Genomic DNA, 21821 nt, shown 5'->3' on the forward strand with positions numbered 1-21821 from the left:
TGTGAGTGTGGTCTGTGTGAGTGAGGGAGCAACCTAAGATGAATTGGCTTTGAATTTTGACTGCTTCCACCTAAAGCTTCAATCCCTTTTGGTGCATAAATTTGAGGTGCAGACTGGGACATCACTGGGGAACAAAGTGAATGAGTAATGGGAGGTAATAGAGACATGTGTTAGGAATGTGTATGCCATTTTAATACCACTGTTAATTGCCTCCTCTGACATACTGACAGGGAGGCACGATTTTTCAGTGCACTAATGAGAACATATCTGTTTGCTTTTAAATCATTATTCTGTAATACGATATGATTTAAACTTTTAACTTCTAAGGTTGATCCTCCACACCATGCAGCTGCTCCTGACCCCAGTATGGTAATGTGGCACTTATGGGCTAACAAGTTTTGTTCAAAACCCCCTATTTACTGTCTTCATCTTGTGCCTAAAAAACAAAACTAGAGTGATTGTTGTTATGCCTCTAAATTTCACAATCTTCTGTCTTTTTGTGTGTGTTCCTAAAGATAAGTGCTCACATTTTTTGGGCACAGCAGTAGGGGAATAGATGAAGACCAAGATATTAAAGTGCACCCATTTGTCACTATTATTGCTTTTGTTTGTTTTATGCATGTATTAAATGATGGGAGACACCATCCAAATCATAGAATAGTACCAAGGGAGGATCTCTGATCTAGGACATTGTCTCTTTCAGTCACTAAGACAAGCAGATAAATTCCCATATCAGCAGTCTCGGTTGGACAGAGCTGAGGAAAAGCCTCAGTTTTGCTGCCAGAACCCAAGCTCAAGCAACATCCCAAAGGATGCTTTGGGATGCAGGGAGGTGGTCTCTCTTCCAGGACTGCCTCAGCTAAACCTCTGCCATGGCTTCCTTAAAGACCAGGTGCTCTGCAAGTGCGGAATCCATGTAATCCCTGTCCAAAGGAGTTTGCTGCATGACAAGCTAGACAAAGTGTTGGATAATATGGGCACAACACGCTCATCCAACAACAGTGACTGTTAGTGTGACATGTCAGCTTGGGATCCTGTCAGTCAGGAAGTGCTTTAAGTGTGGGGTAGGATTTTGTGAGGGAGGGCTTATCTGTGGGAACTCAAAATGTCTCTCAGACATTTTTAGAGGTTCCAGGCCTTGGTCAGAAGCATTCTAGACCCTGGCAGGCAGCTGAAAACAGCTGTGATTTTGAGTTTGAGCCATGGAATGAATTACCAACTTTGGAGGTGGAACGAGCAGTCACAAAAGGTTAGATAGTATAGTAAAAGTAGTTACAAAGTAGAGGGGAAATTTTTTTAGTATTGTACAGGGGGGTTTTAACACATGTACAGGGGGGTTTTCACTTTGTACATGGGGGTCAGAAGTTCTAAGATGGAGGAAAGTGGGCTGATCCTGTTCTTCCTCCTTCCTTTTCCTTACCTCCATGTTCTTGGTGATGTTGGCACTCACAGATTGGTTTAGAGTAGAAAAACACTTGGCAACGTAGGTAGTAGGTATTGGGGAATAATTGTAAACATGTTATACGTAATATATCTTATAAAAGAGAGCAGCAGCCCTGGGCGGGGAGAGAGACGAAGAAGACAGCAGATAGAGAGGATGTCAGGGTGTGTGTGTGCCTCTACCCAGGCCGCTGGTCAAATAGCTGCAGTCCAAGAACATAATCTGTTAGATAACTAGCAATAAACTGCCTTGAGACCGAACAGCTAAAGCCTGCGGAGTTTTTCTTTGGAAGCACGGGTTGGAGGAGGAATTTCACCACCACATGAGGACCCAAAGCAAGGCTGGGGTTCTCACACTTATCAATATAGAGGCAGAGAGAAAGACTTGACTATGAAAAGGGCCTATAAGGAAAAAGTAGTGGAGAAAGGCAGAACAAGAGGACAAGTGAAATAAAGCATCTGTGAAGAGAGCTGGGAATGAGCAGCCCATTAGCACAAGCAGGAGACTGTCCAGAATAAAAGCTATGAAAACCAGTGGAAACCAATTAGACTGATGAAGTCATCAACATCTGAAGGCCACAGCTGCTTGCTGTGCTTCTGCTGGCTCCATTTCACCTTTAGGTCAGCAGTTTGAATGTAGACCCAGTTAATAGTGAGCAGAAATGCTCACTAAATAAATCTGGTGGCAGCTCAAAAAGCTTTTGAAATATGATATCAGAAAGATATTGGTGTTGCTGTTCTTGTCTGCCTGAGCAGTTGTTAATATTACAGAAACCTCACAAGTGGACGTGTTTTGCCTTTCAGTTAAAGTGCTGAGATGGAGAGAGCAGGCAAAAGCAGCTTTTTGAAACTGCAAGCATTCTCTCATGAAGGAGATGCACTTGTTACACATTTCTGAGCAGAGTTCTTCATTCACGTTGATTCATGGATTAAAAAGAGTGGAATATTGTGATTTTCAATAAATGGGCACAACTTCTTTCAAAATGGCACAAGTAAAAATGTCTCCTTGATAATATCCAGGATAATTTTTACGGAGTTGCACTGAGATATAGCTCTGTCGTTCCCATTAAGTCAATAGAAAAGGCAGGGGTCTAACCATTAAAGCCCTTTGAAAGAGAAATTTATTTTAGAGGAAACTCTTACACTGTATGTCATTTTTGCTACACGTTAATCTTACAGTCTGAGTTCCCAGCCTGGTAGTTAGGAGTAAGTTCTAATGTACTGTAATTTGAGTTTTCAGGGGGTTATAAGGAAACTTCTAAAATCCGAGCTGAAACTTGGCATGACAATTTTCAGCCCAGATGCCTCATTCTCTCCTGGAATATACTTTCCCAGATTTGGAAATGCAATGTAAAATATTGGGTTTTTTTCTTTATTTAAGACTTCAGATGAGGTCCTTAAACAAGGACTTTGTATCCATGTTTACAGCACACAAGTGCTCTCAAAATTATTGGACACCACATGTCTGCAGCCACCATATGACCCAGCATCTCTAATGGTTCTGAGATCTTGTTTGCCTCATTAGTTAATTAGGTTTAAATGGCTGAGCAAGGTGTACTGTTAAAAGGAGACAGCTGGACACGTACATTAGCAGCTTTCTTTAACACCTTCCATATGCCAACAATGACACCCATGAAAGGAAGGGGCTAAAATGGAAACAACTTCCCTAAAACCACCTTGCACCAAAGGCTCCTCAGATCTGGTGCTGTGGTTTTATACCCTATATTGTCTCAGGGGCAGATTTAGCATTCATTTTGGCTCTAGGCCAGCTCTTTCTTACTTGACCTCAGAGTGACTCACAAGTGATCCATGATTAATTTATTTAAGATTTAAGAACAAGAAATTAAACAGTTCTACTCCACAGATTTGCTTTGCCACTAGCAAAAATCAAATGAGAGTCTAATTTGTTTTAGATTAAATGAATTCCCTCTGTTCGCTGTGCTAATCCCCAGCTGAACTGCCTTTTCACAATTCCCACTCCCTTGAAGCATTGCACTGTAACTTACTTAACTCTACAACTGTATTTACTAGAGGTGTTGCAGTAATAGGTTATAACTGGAGGGCAAGTGGAATTTGGCATTGGTACTCAGTGGAGCATGGGTATTGCCAAAATATCTCAAAGGGTTTTTTGGGGGGGTTTTTTGTTTGTTTTGTTTTGTTTTTTACTTTTTTTTGGACCAGAACTCCTACTTTGCACTGACTCCTTAAAACATTTGATGTATTGCTGTTCAGCCACAGTGAGACAGTGATTTTTAGCAGTTTGTTGTAATATCCCCATGACAATCTGTTCTAGCATTCAAGGAGGCTCTTGTAAATCCAATAAAACAGGAGATCTCCAGTGGCCCTTCTCCTACATGGTTAAATGTAATTGGTTGCTCACATATGCTTTTGCCCAAAATTCACCTTTTTTATGGACCTTCCTGCTGCCAGAGTTCTGTACAAGTCAGTGGAATAAGAGACCAGATTTTCAAGTTTCTTCATCTTTCTTTTCTGGATTTTGGTTCACAGCTGAGAGCTCAGTTGAGTGTCTTAATTCAGTTGAGTTAGGGTTAGTCTTCCCCATACTAAAGAGTTAATTCTTGTGACCTGGACATAACAACAAATTCTACTTGATTGTCTGCTTCAAGGAGGAGTCTGCCTTCATATTTTTCACTTATGAAAATAAGCCTTGCCTTCATATTAATGCCTATTTGTAACTGAGGACTGGATTTAAACTAAAGAAAAATTTTTCTAACTTAAGGCTTTCACAATGTCCAGCAAACCCCTCATACACCAGTTGCAGACTCACTCACTCACTCAAGTGTGAGCACTGTTGATGTGAAATTGCAGAATTTCCATTTCTAAGATCAGTCACTGGTGCTCAAAGCTCATGAATTTCTGCCACAATTATATTGCCTTTAACAGCTTAAGTCATTAAAACATACTGGAGGTGTTCATAGTATTTGCCTTCTTACTTGGTGTATTTTTTCTTAACCTCTGTAATTCATAACAGATCACATTTTCATAGTTTTCACTAGAAAAGTTGTTACCTTTTAAATGAAAACTCGGGTTCTCCTGTATTTTGCTGATTTGAAGATATTCAGAAGCTTTGAGATTTTTGTAGAACTTGTGACACAATTTTAATATTTCCAGCACTGGAACAGGGAGCTGAGGATCAAGTTTCTGCTGCCTGCACTAAGGACAATACTGCCCAACACACATGGGAGGAGCAGGCTGGGTGCAGGGCTTTGCCTTGGGACTTAAATTTATAGGCTTGCTTGTTAACTTAATTTTTAATATTTCAAACATAGACTTCTTCTGAGGTAGGACTTTCGACCCATCTTAGTCTCTTTTTCCAAAGTGCTGTAATTTCTGAATGTTTAGTCTAAGCTTGCTTTATTAATTTCCTCCATCTTTTTTTTTTCCCTTAAACTTGTTACATTACAGTTAATATTTTAAAGTACCATATTTGCACATGATTTCAGACAAGTTGCAATTGTGACTGAAAGAACATTGAGCTTTGTCTGTTAAATATTTTTTATAGACTTCCCCTAAAATTACATTGACTGCCTCTTGCAGGATAACTCACAGAGATGATAAATTTGAGATTGTACTGATCAGGGAGACGAGTCACCACTTGACATAACTGTCCTTGCCCATCTCCACTTCTTTATTTCAAATATCAGAAGTGCTCTTCAAAATTAGGAGGTGAACGAATAATTTATAATGTACTCAAAGCTTAAGGAAAAAACCCATCCCTAGAAAGAATAACATGCAGCATTGCAAATACTGTAAATCATATAAATATATGTGTGTATAGAAATGTATATGTAGATATATAAACATGTTGCATATACCAAAATGGCCAAAGAAACAAAAATGTGATTAAAGTTGTAAAAGCCAATGCTGTTGGTCTAAGCATGAAAAACAAGAAAACTAGGGAAGGATCTGTCAGCCTGGGAGGAAGGCATTGGAGATGTGGTTTGGGATGAAGCTGCAGGATTTAAAGCTGGCCTGGCTGTATTACATCAGATCCAGATTGGATAAACCAGGTTACACTCCTGAGAAACAAAGGAGGCAATTGTGTTGCAGCCTGATAGAAGGAGAGGGCAGGAAGCTAAGGTCTCTGGAGCTGTTATCTTATTTTGTGCAGCATTTTATCTTTTGTGCAAGAGGGGAAGATCTTTCCTGAGTAGCTCACTGCTGGGATGAGAAGTTTGTTGTTGACTGTTTATGGTTTATTAGTATTTGTCATGTTTAGTTTGGGGGCCTTGTCTTCAGATAACATTTGGGACAATTGTGAGAGTTTGTTTGGCTTGGTTTTTCAAAGGTTTCTTTTTCTCTTCAAAACCAGGATGTGTTTGTTTTGCCTAAGGAGCATCTGCTGACTCTTCCACTTCTTAAGTGCACATCTGAATTGGGAGTCTAGCTAAAGATATGGACAGGAGTGCTGCTGGCAGTAAGCAAAATGTCTTACCTGGTGACGAATATGTTTTTAGCTGTTTAATCCATTGTTCTGTCTGAGTAAAGGGTGAAGTTCTGCAAAATTACACATTTCATGGACTCTGCTGCTGCTTCAGGCACAGTCTCCTTCAGAGACTTCTGTCTGTGGCATTTCACAGGTCAGAAGGAAAAACAAGTCAGATTTTCTGCTGGAGACATACACACAAATCATTTAGACTGTATCTTTGCCTTTGAATTCATCCTCCAAAGGCTCTGCGCTGTCCCAAGTTAGCTGTGGCATCAGTTAGCCCAGTTTCGTGATGCAGAGCAGCCCAATCATGTGCAGTAAGTCTGTGAGCAAAAAAGATCTAACTAAACACAGACTTCTCACTCCATCACATGCGTTTATCTGCTTTGAGCTTGCTTTTCCTTCACCATTCATTAATTGTTCCCTCTGGGAAATACAGAAGCAGGGGAACAGTCTGGGCCGTGCTGCCCTCCCAGCAGTTGATACAGGGCCGGTGCTGGTGACGAGGCAGAACTTTTGCCTTTCCTGACTCAGCAGAACAAGGGGCTGTCTTTGTGCAAGGAGGATGAACACATGAACACAGACATTTTCTTTTTTTAAAAAAAGTCATGGGTGTGTTTTTTTTGCTGATGCCAACCTTTTTCTTTGCTGACGGAAGGAAATGGAGAGAAATTCGGCTTCTGACAAAATAACCTTGTGATTATTAGCATATTCCTGCTTGCATACTGCAAAGATAAGAACAAAAGGCATGATGGAATCATTGAATGATAGAATACCCTGAGTTGGAAGGGATCCTCAAGGATCATCAAATCCAACTCCTGTCCCTGTACAGGCCAGCCCCAAGAATCACACCATGTATGTGAGCACATTGTCCTAACACTTCTTGAACTCAGGCAGGCTGGTGCTGTGACCACTTCCCTGGGGAGCCTGATATTCTAACAGCCAACCTAAACCTCCCCACAACTTCCCTTCCCTTGGGTTCTATCATCAGTGTTTGCCCTTCCACTTCCCCTCACGAGGAAGTTGTAGACTGTGGTGAGGTGTCCCCTCAGTCTTCTCCAGGCTGAACAAACCAAGTGACCTCAGCCATTCCTATCTAGACCTTTCACAATCTTCACCATTCAGTTTTTATTTTTCTTATCTGAGTTTATCAGTTCTGTTTCCCACGTTTTATCGGATCTGACATTTTCAGGTCAAGCTAATGTGCATGGGAGGCGGTGGACGGATGGACAGCCATCCCCTCTGACTCCTGTGGCCCAGGCAAGCTTGATCAAGTGGCACACCGGTGACAATTGTGGCTGTCATTGTGATGAGGAACATTTCTGCTCTGGTCTGCAATTAGCTGGCCAAGCAGGCCTCACGATGGCTGCTAGGGGATAAATCTGCACAGTTTGTAATCTGGAGTTCTGCTGGGGATTCTCACTGGGGCAAAGGCTCTGAACTGCCTTCTGCACTTGGAGACAGAGGTGGGATAGGAGCAGCAGAGGGGAAGAGCAGTGGCATGCCTAACAAACCAAGAAAAGTTACATTATTTGAACAGGCGCCTGTAAAAACTTCTCATTTTTTACCATTGGTAGTAGTAATAATCTGCTGCTGTGTCTTTCTTTCTCCAGACGACTTTGCAGAGGAGGAGGAGGTGCAGTCCTTCGGCTACAAGAGGTTTGGTAAGTGACAGCAGTCTTTCAGCTTGCTTTTGCAAAGGGTAAATCAAACACTTGCTACGAAAACCTTTTTTGCTTGCAGCATTGAAACATACAGGTACAGTCCCATCATCCACATCCAATGTCCTCCCAGAGGAAGGTGTGATGTTTAGACTTGCTTTATTTTCCTGGCAAACATAAGGCTTCCAAAATAGTTCTTTCTTTAGGAAATTGAAGCCCACACCTGAACAGAAATTAATGTGCTGGCTGTGAAAAAAAGGGGCCATGCGTCTTACATGTCCTCTGCCCAGGTGGGCATTGCTTCAGCTCCCAAACTGAATTTGCAGGTTTTCCCCAGAGTGGTTTCATGGCATCTCCTGTAGACTTGCGGAAGTTGTACTGGCAGCTGAGCCATGACATAGGCTGTGCATTCCTCTCAAAGGAAAAGGGAATGAATACCTTCTGATGTCAAAAATTATTAAAATGAGGTCACTCACTTCCTTTCCTTTTCCTTTTCTTTCCTCTATTTTTTATGTTTGTTCACCCAAAATGGCCTTCTCATGTGAGGAGGGTAGTACCACGCATTTGTGCACAGGGGTTAGCAGCCTTCAAGGCCCCTGTTTTCAAGGTTCTTGTGATTTTTTTTTCTGTTGGGAAAACATTTCTGTCTCTGTAGTCAACAGTTTCACCCAGAGAAGGAGAATGCCTGTCCCTGTGGCAAGGGAAGGTGACATGGTGGCCTCTGAGCTCCCACAGTGCCAGCTCTGTCTTGGCACAGCCAAAGGGGCTCATTATCAAAGCTGCTGGTGCCTTTTCACCCGTAAGCCATCAGAATAATAGTTCACCTCATTTTTTCTGTCCTGGGAAAGTAGCTGCACCAAGAGTCACTTTCAATGACCTCAGTTGGTGAGTGGATAGGAAAGGCAAGCTGAAAATAAAAATGAAAAATACATAAAAAATTCCTTCCATCCCAAAAGGAGCAGGGAAAGGCAGCATAAGGAGATGTGGAGTTTGGGAGGTGGGAATCACTTTCGCATGACCTTTTCTACCCCCTGAACTACTCCACTGCTCCCTGCTGTTGAGCTTTATTTTGGATAGATCAGCCAACCACAGAGCCAGCATCTGTGGCTTGGAAAGTCCTCCATAAAGCTGCACATATTTTTTTTTTCCTTTTTTGTTTGTTGTTTTCCTTTTGTTAGTTTCATTTGTTGTTGTTGTTGTTCTGGATTAAGCCCTGGAATAACAAAAAAGCAAAACATCTTGAGAAATAGGAAGAAATGCTAATTGTTCATTTCTGTCACCTCCAAATAAGTAAAAGATATTGGTATTCATTAACAGCTATAAAAATAGTTTCCTTTGGTGTTATCCTCTACCTGGCTATCCCTGGTCAGCACTCTCTTGCAGTGAATAAGATTTTAGTGGGGAGTGGGTACTCCATTATCCTTACTGTTCCAATAGTAAGTGGAGTGCTGTGACTTGATGGGAGTTTTGCCTACTAACTTGCTGTCATTTCTTTCTTTCTCCTGGGTATTGTGATGCTACCAAGGTGAGTTATTTCTCCACTTTTATAAATAAGGAGAGAAATATAAATAAGGGGTGAGAATATAAATAAGGGGTGAGGTGAGTTATTTCTCCCCTTATAAATACAGATTACTTCAAGAAGTGCTTGTGCTGTTATGTTTGGTGGAGCAGCATGGAGGGAGGAGAGGACTTGCAGCCTGGAAGTGGTAGGAGGAGATTTCACCACAAGAGGAGGAGTTAGGGTAGTTCCACCCTTAGGAACCAACCATAACTGCCTCATGCCTCAGGAAAACAACATTGCTGTGGTCAGGAAGGTATCCCAAATATCTACAGTACACAACAGCCTTCACTAAAGGGGGAATGGTATCATGAAGCCATAGCATTGACACTGGTGAGAGCTGTGTAATTCAGAAGGCCCCCAATCCAAGGAGCCACCTTTGTCCATACAATTTTGGAGCCCAAACTTCCTCCCATACTCTCATCATCTTTCCCAGCATCACGGGGCAGCTCAGGGAGGAGCTAGGCTGGCCTGGTTTCCATACACACCAGCACACATGCTGTTTGACTGTACATGATCATGCTTTTGTGTCCCTTAAAGGGTTTATTTCCCCTTCTTCAGAAAACCTGACTCAGTGAGTTCCCACCTCTGCAGTCTCTGCTGCATTTCCAGGCGGCCTCTGGAGAGAGAGAGGGAGCCTCATGCTTTCAGCAGTGCTGGCTGTTTCCTCACTTGGCAGTGGGCTCCTCCAGACAGAAAGGTGATGACTTTTAAAGACTCCAAACTCAGTGGAGAGCTGGGTCAGCATTTCAAGTGAAGCACCAGAAGTTGCCGTTGGGGCCAAAATGCAGCTGAGCTCCTGCCTGACCAGTAGGAAATGTTACTCCTGGTGCCTTGGTGTTCCCTCTTGGCCCTGTGTCCTGCCTGGTAAAAGAAGGCAATAAGGGGGAATCACAAGGCAAGAACCAAGTTTTATTCCACAAACCTTGATAAAAGGTAATTTTGAAAGAAGTCCTGAATGTCTGCTGACTGGCACTGTAGAAATGCCAGCGCTGTTCCTGTACAGCCTGTTGGTGTGGGCAGGGATAAAAACAGCAGTGGGGCTTTTTTTCAGGAGTCGTAGTGCAAGACCAGTTGTGTTCATATATTGTGATTGGAGAAGTCCCTGTATGCTCCATGGACATGAGACATGGTAGATGGACCATGAGTCACATACCTTTGACTCCATCCTTTGGAATTGGGAGGTCTTGTTTGGAGTAAAATGTACTCTGAGGGGCAGAAGGCTAAAGTATAACTGGTTTAAAAAACGTGGCTAGCAGTCAGTGACTGCTGGCAGCTGGGAACATGTGTTGGTCAGCATTTGGCAGGCAAAGCCTTGACCAAGCTGCTTTCCTAGAGTTCAGCTGAGGAGTTTATTATTAGCTGCCTTGTTGCCGGAGCCGGTAGTTTGGTTCAAGGAAGGAAGAGATCAGCAGAAGGAGGGAAGGAGAGAGGCATTTCTCCAACAATTCTCATTTTGGGGAAGAAGTTTTTGGAAAGAGGACTGAATACGCACTGTCTTGCACCACTTCCCCTTTTTCTGAATCATTCTGTCCTTCCTTCTCAAATAAGTTAATTTCTGAGAATTTGTCAAGCTACTGTATTTTTTTAGTCAATAGAACATTAACTGGTCCTAGTAAGCCAAACATACTAAGCATAACACACTAATATATTAAAGAATAATGAATACAGATGCAGACAACCACTAGGAAAATACACATCAGACTTTTTTCTCCTTTGAGCTTGGGACAGATTTGCTGCAGGGGTCAGTAAGGAAAACAGTCTTTCCAGCTCACTGATGCTGTTTACTTCTTTTCAATGAAAGCTACAGATGTGCAGGGATGCTGCCAGGAGTTGCTCAGCTGCAGTGCCTCCAGATTGCTGCACTGAAAAAGTGAGGAAGCGTGTTTCTTATTCCAGTTACTTCATCTTCAATCCCATTTCTCAGGCTGTTTTGAAGTTGTCTGCTCCAGATGACAAGCTAAGCCTCTCTACTGGTTTTCCTCTACCAGATTGCCATATTAACTCTTTCATCAGTCAATGTCACTGGTTTGTACCACCTCATGCACAACTGACTTTGGGAAAGAATAAGTGAAGAAAGGGCAGAACTTCCTTTCTAATATGATACACTTTGGGGATGCTAAGTCTCAAGCACGAGAGCTAAGACTAGTTTCTAGATGGTAGACAGAAGGATGAGATCTCTTTCTGGCAGAGTTTGACTCCTTCCTCTGAAATTTGGGCTCCAGGCATCTCCACAGGCAAGGGAATTGAAGGGATCAAATGGACACCAAGGATCTTCCTAACTCCTGGCATTCTGAGCTAATAGATGTAGAATTCATAGTGCATTTTTTTTCCCTTATGTTAATGTTTAAGAACTTAATATGTCCACTTTAATGAGTCTTTTAACTAGAAATTTCCTATTAAAATACTGACTGCGTAATTCAAGTCTATGGTACAATATGGAATTGCTGAAAGCAGGGAAGATGGTCTTTGACCTGTTGTGAAGCACACTTGTAGTGTTTTAGAAAGCAGACTTCAAATAAATGAGCTGAAAGCCCTGCTGATGAAGAGAAGCTTCCCAAGGAATCAGAAGATAGCACTAGTACACTATAGATAAGTGGAAGACTAAACAGCTTGTGCAAGATAATTACCCTTTGCCCTTGGCAAACACAGCCAGAATTACAGGCTGTGAGCCTGTTCTCCACAGAAACACCCACCCTGGCCACCTCCATGCTCTAGACAGTGAGTCAGGACACTTCTCACCATCACCTCCTCCTGCCCTGCTGAGCTGTCAGTAGGGGACAGTCTCTCATGTCCCCAGGGGAGTCCAGTGCACACCAAGGCACTGATCCTCCAGCCTTCTCCACACCCCTTAGGTCAGGAGCTGCTAGGGAAGGAGGGATAAAAGTTACCAGGGGTCCCCTTCAGGGAAGGCAGGTACTTCTTTAGGTATCTTCTGTAGGGTATATAAGATATGACTGGGTTAGGATGCTTCTTCGGCACAGTTACAACAATCTAGGTCCTAAGCATGATTCCAGGTGTAAGAATAAAGTCTAGGAATTTGTGGACCAGGAATGGATGAATCATCTTGCCATGCAGTAATTAAATCTGCTATACTAAAAAGAGGTGAGGGGGAAGAAAAATGGTTTAAAAACATATTTGTAAAATAGGGTTTTTTTTCCCTGATGAGTGGCTTGGGAACAGCTGAACAAGATCCATTTAACTATCCATGTTTTCTTTCTGTGCAGTTTTTATAGTATTTTGTAGAGTAAGAAGTTATATATTATTTCTTCACTTTTGATAAAATATAACTAGGGAGTTTTAGGAGTGTACAGCTGATAAAAGCATTGTGAATGGGTTGTAGCAAAAATGAAAATTTTAAGATACAAAGCATTTTCTGAAAAGGATTTTTAAAAATAGAGGGGAGTTTGTGCCTATAAATAACTGTCCAGACATGATCAAAATTAATGGCTCAGAATTTTGTGATAGTTCAGGAATAGAATTTATTAATTAAGACTGCACAGATGGAAGAATTTTAATCCTTGTCTATGAATAAGTCCAGACCATTGTTCATATATCTAATAACAAGCACCAAAACAAAGTCTGACATCAGCCTGGTGGTGTGCTATATCCGCACAAACCTTAATTCCCTGTGAAAAAAAAATAAATTCTAAGCTTTAGGAATTTGTCAACTTTTCTTTATAGTTTGTAAACGACCAGTGAGGGATTTCAGGTGCCACAACCACATACCTCCCTGGACATTCTTTCACTTGTATTCCTGCAGTGTGTAATCATATGACTTAATAAAAAGTCACAGGGTCACTCACACTCACAAAGCCAGAGGAAAGTCAGGCACTGTTGCTTCCAGTTCACTGATCTGGCCATATTTGACAGATGAGGGTTTTGCCTGCGTATGTCCTGGGGTATGAAATCCCCACTGAATCGTGGTGCCCTTGCGGCTCTTCATTTTAGGCCAAGAAATTTCATTTGAAATGACCCTTTTAATTGCCATGGCCAGTAAGGTGGAAGGGGGTCGAGCTGCCCTCTCCTAGGGTGAGCCCTGAGCAGCTGAGAGAATCCAGCACCCTCAGGGGTCCTGGGTTTGTGTTGGTGCTTCAATCCCAGCATTGGGGAGGGACCACCTGTGTATGGTTTCTTTGTCTTTCTTTTCTTTTCCAGTAGATACTCGCAGTACTGGGGCACTTGGCAGGGAATTGAAGTTCCAATAAATAAATAAAGAATGCTGACATGTATGCAGTATTGCCATTGCAGAGGAATGTGCTCAGGAGCTGTCAAGGTGCCCCCATGCCACCAGTGTGTGTCCCTCCTCTGTCAGTACCCTCTGCCTTTTGCAATGTAAGGGCACGTGTGATAGATGGGGTATCCAAACAACAAATTTGAAACCACCTATCTTCATAAAGATAGAGAATAGTTGGTGGACCCTGAGAAATCCATCTATGTCAGGCAGTAATAGCAAGATCCAAAAAGTTATCAGGTCTATGTGCCCTGTGCTAACTTAGGCAGGAGCTGAAAGAGCTGAGATGTTTGGGTCTGTGGGTTTGAGGCTGCCCCTCTCTAACCTGTCCTGCTGTGCCTGGCTAAAGGCACTTCTAATCCAAGCCCATAAAGAGGCCTCTTAGCAATGCCTTGGGGACTAAAGTCATTCCAGCTGTGTGTTGTTATGTAGGCAATCTATTTTCTCTTAGTTACGGGTTTTTTCCTATTTAGTACAATTAAAATTCTTGACATGCTTCTTCATGTATTGAATTCGCATGCTTGGAGCAATACCTGTTTGATCAATCTCTGTCTTTTACAGGGGTGAATTGAAAGGCAGTGTGGTCACCGTGATGTGTGAATTTTGCTCTGTCTTTTTCATTAGAGCAATAAAAGAGGTGTGTGGGCTGAACAGCACGTTGTATTTACGAGAGGAATGAATAACATTGGCTACACTATAAGCGACACCTGGGGATTTTGTTTTTATTTCCCTGTAAACTAGCTGGACAAATAATGATGTTTGGTAACATCAGCTTGCTGCCAGAACACCTAGGCTACATTCTGGGCTGTTCAACTTTGTAGCAAAATTACCTGTGAAATTGCTGTCTTGGAAGGAAACTGTGCACTGTGTTTTCAGTGCTTGGTACCATTATGTTTCCATGCAAAGGAGTAACACAGGAAAACTGTGGCAGAAACGAAAACTTCAGATATTAAGCCATCACAAGATGGAAGGAAAAAATAATGGAAAATACACATTAGTGGATTCTCCCAGCACTGCCGTGGGATTGTAGAATGCAACCAGCATTACTCTTGAGCTCCTCTTAAGCTTTATTCCAAATACAAATCTGGATTGGTAGCCAGCTGCTACTACAGCCAGCTGAACTTTGTGCTTTCAAGTGCTCAAATGTCTGCAGTTGATCTTTGGCTTTTCTGTACCTTCTTCATAATGATTTTATCTGAAAGCAACACAGAGACAGAGGTCTTTCCATGAGAAAGGGGATACTGTATTCCCTTGAGGCTATTTTTTTGGATGAACCTAACAACACACACAAATTAAACATATACGTGTCATGCACTGCTTACTTACTTGATATCCTGGATTCTTTTTATTTCTTAGGAATTTCCTCAACCTGTACTGTAGCTCTGTGCATGGTTGTTGCCTGGTTTTCCATGCTCCTGAGGGAGCCACTGCAGGGAAGGTGTGAAACTTAACCAGCTTCACGCAGACCTGAATGTGGGACCTGGACCTAGACCCAGACCCAAATCTCTGCTGTCCTCTACCATCACACTCAGCAGCCCTGAGCCTGGCTAGTGTCCTGGCAAGGTAACACTCTATATGCAACTACATCATGCTGTTGTGCTTGACAAATTTCTTGTTAATTTTCAGAGAGAAAATTTTCTGTTTGAATCACAGAATCACAGAATAATGAGGTTGCAAGAGACCTCTAAGATCATCAAGTCCAACCTATGCCCTAACACCACAACTAGACTATAGCACCAAGTGCCAAGTTCCGTCTTTTTTTAAAAGTATCCAGAGATGGTGATTCCACCACCTCCCTAGGAAGACAATTCCAGTATTCTATTATTCTTTTAGTAAAAAGTTTTTTCCTAATATCCAACCTAAACCTTCCCTGACGTAGCTTGAGACTGAAGACTGACTTCCATATGAAATCTGAATATAGGACTTAGGGTAGGAGTCATATCAGCTACTTTTAGAGATCTGTGCCAACTACCTCCTTAAAGACACCTGTCTTTAAAACAACAATAGCAAGGAGGGGCCAGTGCTGCAGGAAAGGACTTCCATGCTGAGCAAGAGCATCACCATCCTGATCATTTTGAGTTACTAGATAGATAATATTGTCAACTCCACATTTCTGTAATATGTCTCATATAAAAGCTGGGGAAAGCCTAAAGAAGCTTGTGAGAGAATATGGTGTAAGGGGTAGCACAAATGAAGAACGGGGTATTTTAGGATGATTTGTCCTGTTGCAAACACTAACAAGGAAACAGTGTGCTGCTTTGCTAAGTCAAAACCAATTCAATCTCCACTGTGCTGCGCTACAGAAGATTAGCCAAAATAAAGCTTGGATTAAAATTTTACCCAGTCTCAATTAGCCTTCTGTATATGGGTAAACCTTAGATGAAGCAGCCAAGAGCCAAGAAATTTCCATTTGTCCTGTTCCAGACTGGGTTAGGTGAGTGGGCTGAGACGCTGGAAAGTGGAGAGAGGCTGGGAGAGAGGCATGAGTGGGAAGGAGTCTTACTCAGTGCCTGGAACCAACATGGACAAGAGTTGTGCAGTGGGTGTGTGGAGAGGTTTGTGTCCTGCAGACACTTTTCAGCTCGGTCAGGAATGCATCTGGAAAATCCACCCACTCAGCCAGAGAGAGAGACTGATGCCTTAAATAATTAAGATGTGAACGTGTTTTTGTGATTCAGCTTGTGACTCAATAGAAGCAGCTGAACTTTCTGTAGTAGGTGGTGTGTGAGACCCAGGGATCCACTTCACTTCAGCCCAGCTGAGGCTTGTAAGGAGATTTTGTATTTAAAGTTGTGTGCAGATATTCAGGCCTAGCATAGCAGGACTTTATTTCTCTGGCAGCTGTTTCACAACGCCACAAAGAAGCAGGGCAAAATTGTTTTCCTTTAAGGATATCTGGGGTCATGAGGGTCTGCTTAACAGGGCTTCACTGCATATTTTTCAAAACCTGAAATTTTATATATTTGGAAAATAAATATTTTCCAAATAAGTAAAGATCATTTTTCAGAGACCAGTCATTTCAGAGACCATCTCTGCTTGTCTCTGATCAGAACCATCCTTTCTGCAAGGTCCAAAGCAGCACATGAAGCCACATCTGTGAAAGATCTCTGTGCTTTATGTGGAGTTCACAGCTCAGGTTCATCATGGTTCAGAAAACTGCAGGCTTTGTGGAGATGCTAGCTTGTGGTGCTATGGTCTGCTTTTGCTTTTTCAGAGGTAGTAGGAGCAAGGCAGAGGTGGCTCTTGTCCTTTCAATATTTAGCTGCAAGTCTGTCCATTATTCCCTATGTCCATATCAGTTAGGTCTGGAGTAGTCCAGCAGAAGGTAGAAGGCCCATTTCAGTACTGAGCCCATCAAGAGGATGCAGGAGGGAAATTTGGTAGCTGCAGGAAATGCCTGCCCTTGCCAGAGGGTGATCGGCACCCCATAAACCTTGTAAACTTCACAGCTGCCTCTTGCTTCAGCAGACCTTGACTCTGGGCCAGGAGCAGATGAGATACAGCATGAGTTTGAAGCCCTTTGCCCAGCATGTGACCACTGTGCATGCTGACCCACAGGATGGGAGGGTGCTGGCTGGGGCCCACCTCTGCAGCAAAGCCACATCTGATCCTCTGCTGCAGCTCTGACTCCTGAGAAACTCGTGTTCTTGGCAAGCTGCTGTGTGAAATACAACATGGTGAAGCTGTTTTTATTCTCAGTTGTCTTGCAAAAGGTTACTGTGAGTAGTTCTGTGCTTTAATAAAAAGAAATAGGGCTGTGTTCTTCACAACAAGCCCTTTTTATTACAGCTGGTTTGAATAGCAATTGGCCTCTAATCGTGTCTCCAATGGAAAGAAGACCCCTTATGAAAGCCTTTAATTTACTACAAAGAATGAACTTTCCCATGCATGAAATCAGATTACCAAAACAAGCCCACCAAATAAGTGAAAGAGCTACCAAGAATTTGTATATGTCCAGTGGGTATTCAAGGTGACTTAGAAGACATTAAGTGGAAGTGTCTTTGTAAAAGGAAGCAGAACAGCTGACTGTGGAATTAAAAAGCATTTTACGTCAAAGGAATACTTAGATCACTGTAGCCTTCTTCGTTTTGAGCTTGACGATTGTGCTGATGTGGCACTATAATAATTTACTTTATTTTTCTCCCTTCTGGGAGGTTTCTAAAACAATATTTTTAAAAGAAAAATAAATAATGTCTAATGTCTTTTCAGTTGTTCTTCTGGGAAGTCTTGTGGTGAGTTAAAAGAAAATACATGGTGAAGCTGTGAATGGGAGACATTTCCAGGGTGGGTGTGTTTTGAGGTTTGTTTGGGTTTTCATAATACTCTACCCCTATGTCTTTTTTTTTTAATGGTTTTCATAAGCTTTTAATATGGTTTTCATAAGCTTTTTATAAATTTTACTATGGAGGAAGCTAAGAAACTCTTCCTTATTCCACCAGTTATGGGAGCTTTGCAGGACAATGTGTTATGGGACTATTACTCCCTTTGAAATCCTGATGAAGGGAAGCCATACCACCCTAGTCTTTCAACCTTCATTCAGGCAAATTCCCAGCAAGGGTTCTTTGGTAGTCACTTTGTCCTGTTGCTATTAGATTTGTATATGAAAAGGATTTGTAGCCTCCAGGTGACCATGTTTCACCTTTCAAGATTGCTGTTTCCAGAACATCCAAGTTCCCAGAGGGAACCAAAGGTAGTGTTGTACTCATTATGATCTCATGAGAAATGTCTTCTTTCCCCCCAAATATCTTCAGTTTGGAGATTTCAAGGCTTGTTCCCCTGTTCCTCCACTCTGAGCAATGCTTCACATCACTTGTAGGACTTATTCCTAAGCATCCTGCCTCAAAGTGAGAAAGCAGTACCTGAAATCAAATCAGTAATTTGTTCATATCATTTTCTTTGAGCTTTTTAAAATAAAATACAGTCCTGCAGAGTTGAATGGTTTTATGAAAGACATCCTCTTTCCAATGGACACATTGCATCAACTCAGGCACCAAAACTAAGCAGTTGAGGGCACAACTGTTTTTTTGGTACTGGAGTTACTAAAGCTGCATGAAGTCAGATGGGATTTTTCTCCTGTACTGTGCTGGAAGTGCAGTGCTGAGAGCAAGAACAGGAGAGCCAGGCTCAAGATGACAGAGATGCTCTGCGGCTGTGGGGAGGCAAAGCCACACAAACCTGGCAGGGAACAACAGGGAGGGGGGTCATCCCAAAACTCTGCCATGGGACTCCGACGTTTTAGTCTGGTTACTCTGATTTGACCACTGCTCAGCAGTGTTCATATTTCTGTGCCCATTCATAAAAAGCAATGTAAAGCCCTTTGGACATCTCTGACTGGTGCCTGTTGGGGCCATTCCTCTGCTGCCTCGATTTGTTTTTAGTTCGTGTACCAGGCTTGACTTCACCAGAGCAGAGCATGCCACACAGACACGTTTCAGGACAGGGTTAAAACCATCTGCAGTCTGGAAACCAGAGGAGTCCCCAGAGAGGGAGTTAAACCCAGGGAGTACTGATCTGTTTCCTGCCTTTGTTATGATTTCTGCCATGTAACCCAATCTCACCCACCAGCCAGCTGAGTCAGCAGGGCACGCACTGCTGCTGCTCACCTCGCCTCAGCACAGCGAGCCTCCAAAACCCCTGGCAGGTTTTCAGGTTAATCCTGCCCCAAAATTGGTAGGTGTTCACCACCTTTACCTCCAGGCATTGAACAGAGCAGAGAGGAGGCAGGCAGGGTGAAGGGGGTGCTCCCCAGTCAGCTGCCATTGTGTGCCTGCCTAGAAGGGATATACAGGGCTATAAACCCAACTCACTGCTCTTACATGGATCCCAGCACAGCCCTTTAGGAAAATCCCATAGAAAATGGGTATGGAATTTAAGACTCATGTGGGGACTTTCATGTCGACCTCCAAAATGTTTAAAAGACTTCAAATTCTTAAAGAAAACAGAGCATTGGCTGCACATTTTTAGCCCACTGTGTGTAATCTTGCAAATGCAAACAGGTGAAATGGCACTTAGTGTAGCGAGGGCGGGGAGGGAGAGTGGTGCCATGACCTGCCACTGCTCACAAATCCAGGGGGTTTCACCCCCCACTCCCAGAGGCAGCCAGGCCCTGCATGGGCATCCACTGCCTGCCTGTGAGCAGGGCTGCCCTCACCCTGAACCCTTTCACTGTTTGATGTCAAGTCAAACCAGCACCCAGGCGTCTTTGCCTTCTCCAGGACTGCCAGCCCAGTGAGGAGGAACACTGGGAGGAAAGTCCTGGTGCTGCCAGAATAAAGGCTGATCAGTTCTTTGGGGAGAAGGGTGGGGACAGCACAATCCCAGTCATAATGTGGGTCCAGATCTCCTGGCAGAAATGCTGTGCTGTGCCCAGGAGCCCTTGTGTGCAGACGGGGAACATGAGTGATGCATTGAAAGGAAAAGTCATCTTCTTGCTTTGTTTTTTCCTCTTTCTTGCACAAGTGACATGAGCTGGCACTGACATCTAATCTGCTTTTGATCTTTTTCTAGCATGGGCTGTATGTTTTTTGAAGGATTTTACTGCCAGAGCTGACCACTACTGAGAGAGAGAAAAAGCAGTCAGCAAACATCCCCATTTAAAACTGTGCTGGTTTTAAAGCTTTGCAGATTACTTTGCTTGTTTTTCAGCCAACTCATAAGATGTTGCCAGCAGATTTCCAGTAAATTAGACATTTAAGTCAAAGTAACTTACTTGAAATATTTGAAATATTTGAACAGTGGCATGGGGAAAGCTTAGGTGAAAGACAGAGCTGGGAGGAGGATGATCTGTAATTTGTCTGCAGCTCTGCCTGGTGCAGATGAGATATCCACAGCAGACCAGCATTCAGGTTATGGTCAGGTTATGGTGTGTTATGAGGATTTGAAATTATCTGTGCTGATTTCCCAGGTCTTAAAATTCTGATTATTCATTTCAGCTGTAGTACAGTAAGCAAAACATTGTGTGTTTTTTCCTGAGATTTCTTGCTTCAGGCTCTTTTTGAAATTCATTGAAACTATCTGTATCGTAATTTTCTCGTAATAATTTTAAACGTCTTTTAGAAATCTGAGGAGAGTAGAGAATTTTGTGACTGTGTCTCAGGAGTTACATACTTAGGTTACAGACAATTCTGTTGCAAATAATTAAAGCTCCACTGATTAAGCAGTGTTGTCCCTGACAGTGTTGAAGTGTGAAATGATTTTATTATGTTTGTGTCATCCCACTGTTAGAAGACAGAGAGTTAAACAATACTTGTGTGGGCAATGGAAAGGCCTAAATAAGTATGTTGCTTTAAATCACAATAAGATCCATCATTTATTTTCATTGTATTTAGGGAATTAGAGTGACATTTAGTGAATTAGATGGACATTCCAACATTCTCATTGCTGTATTCTTAAATTTTAGTGAACAACATTTAGTGAATGTTGTCCTAGATGACTGGGTGATAAAACAGCTAATAGTTAAATTTGATTTTATGATAATTTGTGTTCTGAAACATGATCATCTCCTCCATATATAGAATATATATTATCCCAGCATGTATATTTCTGATATTTTCTTATCTTTTAATGGGGAAAACCTTGTCAGAAGCAGACTGAAAACTCAGAGTCATGCCCCAACTGTCCCACAGATTTATGCCACAGGAGAAATAGCAAGGATCAGGAATAAGCAATATCTTACTTCCTCTGTTTTGTTCAAAAAAGCTTCAATGTTCATTCAGCTCCCTTGAGGCAGTCCTCTGTCCTCATCTTGATTCTGGAAAAGTGTTTCCTGCTGTTTTTATGTATCTGGCCCACTGGGCCATACTCATGTCCCTGTTCTGTAGGTGAGCTGCCACAGCCATGTTCACCCTCCCATCCAAGCAGCAGCAGCCCTCTTGCTCTGAGAGATGAGGTTTCATTCATGAGATTACTTGGAACACTGCCTAAAACACAGAGAACAAAAAAAAACAAACCAAAACAAAACAAAAAAAAAAACAAAAAAAAACCCCAAAACAAAACAAAAAACCCAACAACAAAAAAAAGGACAGTTGAGCAAAACAGGAAAGCCAAGCCTTCCTTTTAATACAAAATGCAGTCATGGGTATCACCAGCCTCTGTGAATGGCATTTCCACTCCAAGTGGAGGGAGTGACCAGGAAGAGGCAGAGCACCTGCTTTGTATCCTGTGCTGGTTGCTGTGGCATCACCGTGGCCAGGACTAATCAGAACAGACAGCAATTAAGAGTAATTGAGGTAGTCTTTCTAGCCCAGTGCTTTCCCTGTAGCTTTTAATAAGTAGAAATTGGAAGGGAAAACAAATGCTGTTGTTCACTAAGCTCTCATGAGCGATTTCTGATTGTCTCAGGGTTCAACAACTCATTAGATGGAGAATTGGCAGGGCCTGGTTTGAGTAACACCAGTTTTCTGCATGTCTGTGTGATGACATTGTTTACATTCTTGAAACATGTGGAATGTTAATTTTTCTGTTGGTTTCTTCCCCCAC

General features: G+C 42.4%; 1 protein-coding gene across 2 annotated transcripts in view; it reads left to right on the forward strand.

The window, feature by feature from the left end:
- Positions 1-21821, forward strand: part of COLEC12 (collectin subfamily member 12) — a 93465-nt gene that overhangs the window by 4649 nt on the left and 66995 nt on the right. The window contains exons 2-3 of one of the 2 annotated variants that reach the window (XM_085571990.1): positions 5774-5878; positions 7504-7554. In XM_085571990.1, the coding sequence (XP_085428116.1) occupies positions 5857-5878; positions 7504-7554 (73 nt within the window). In that variant the 5' untranslated portion in view covers positions 5774-5856. The remainder of the gene's footprint in view (positions 1-5773; positions 5879-7503; positions 7555-21821) is intronic. The other variant, XM_021551511.3, reaches the window with a different exon arrangement.

Source organism: Lonchura striata, chromosome 2, assembly GCF_050655825.1.
Source record: "Lonchura striata isolate lonStrDom1 chromosome 2, ASM5065582v1, whole genome shotgun sequence".
Taxonomy (NCBI): domain Eukaryota; kingdom Metazoa; phylum Chordata; class Aves; order Passeriformes; family Estrildidae; genus Lonchura; species Lonchura striata.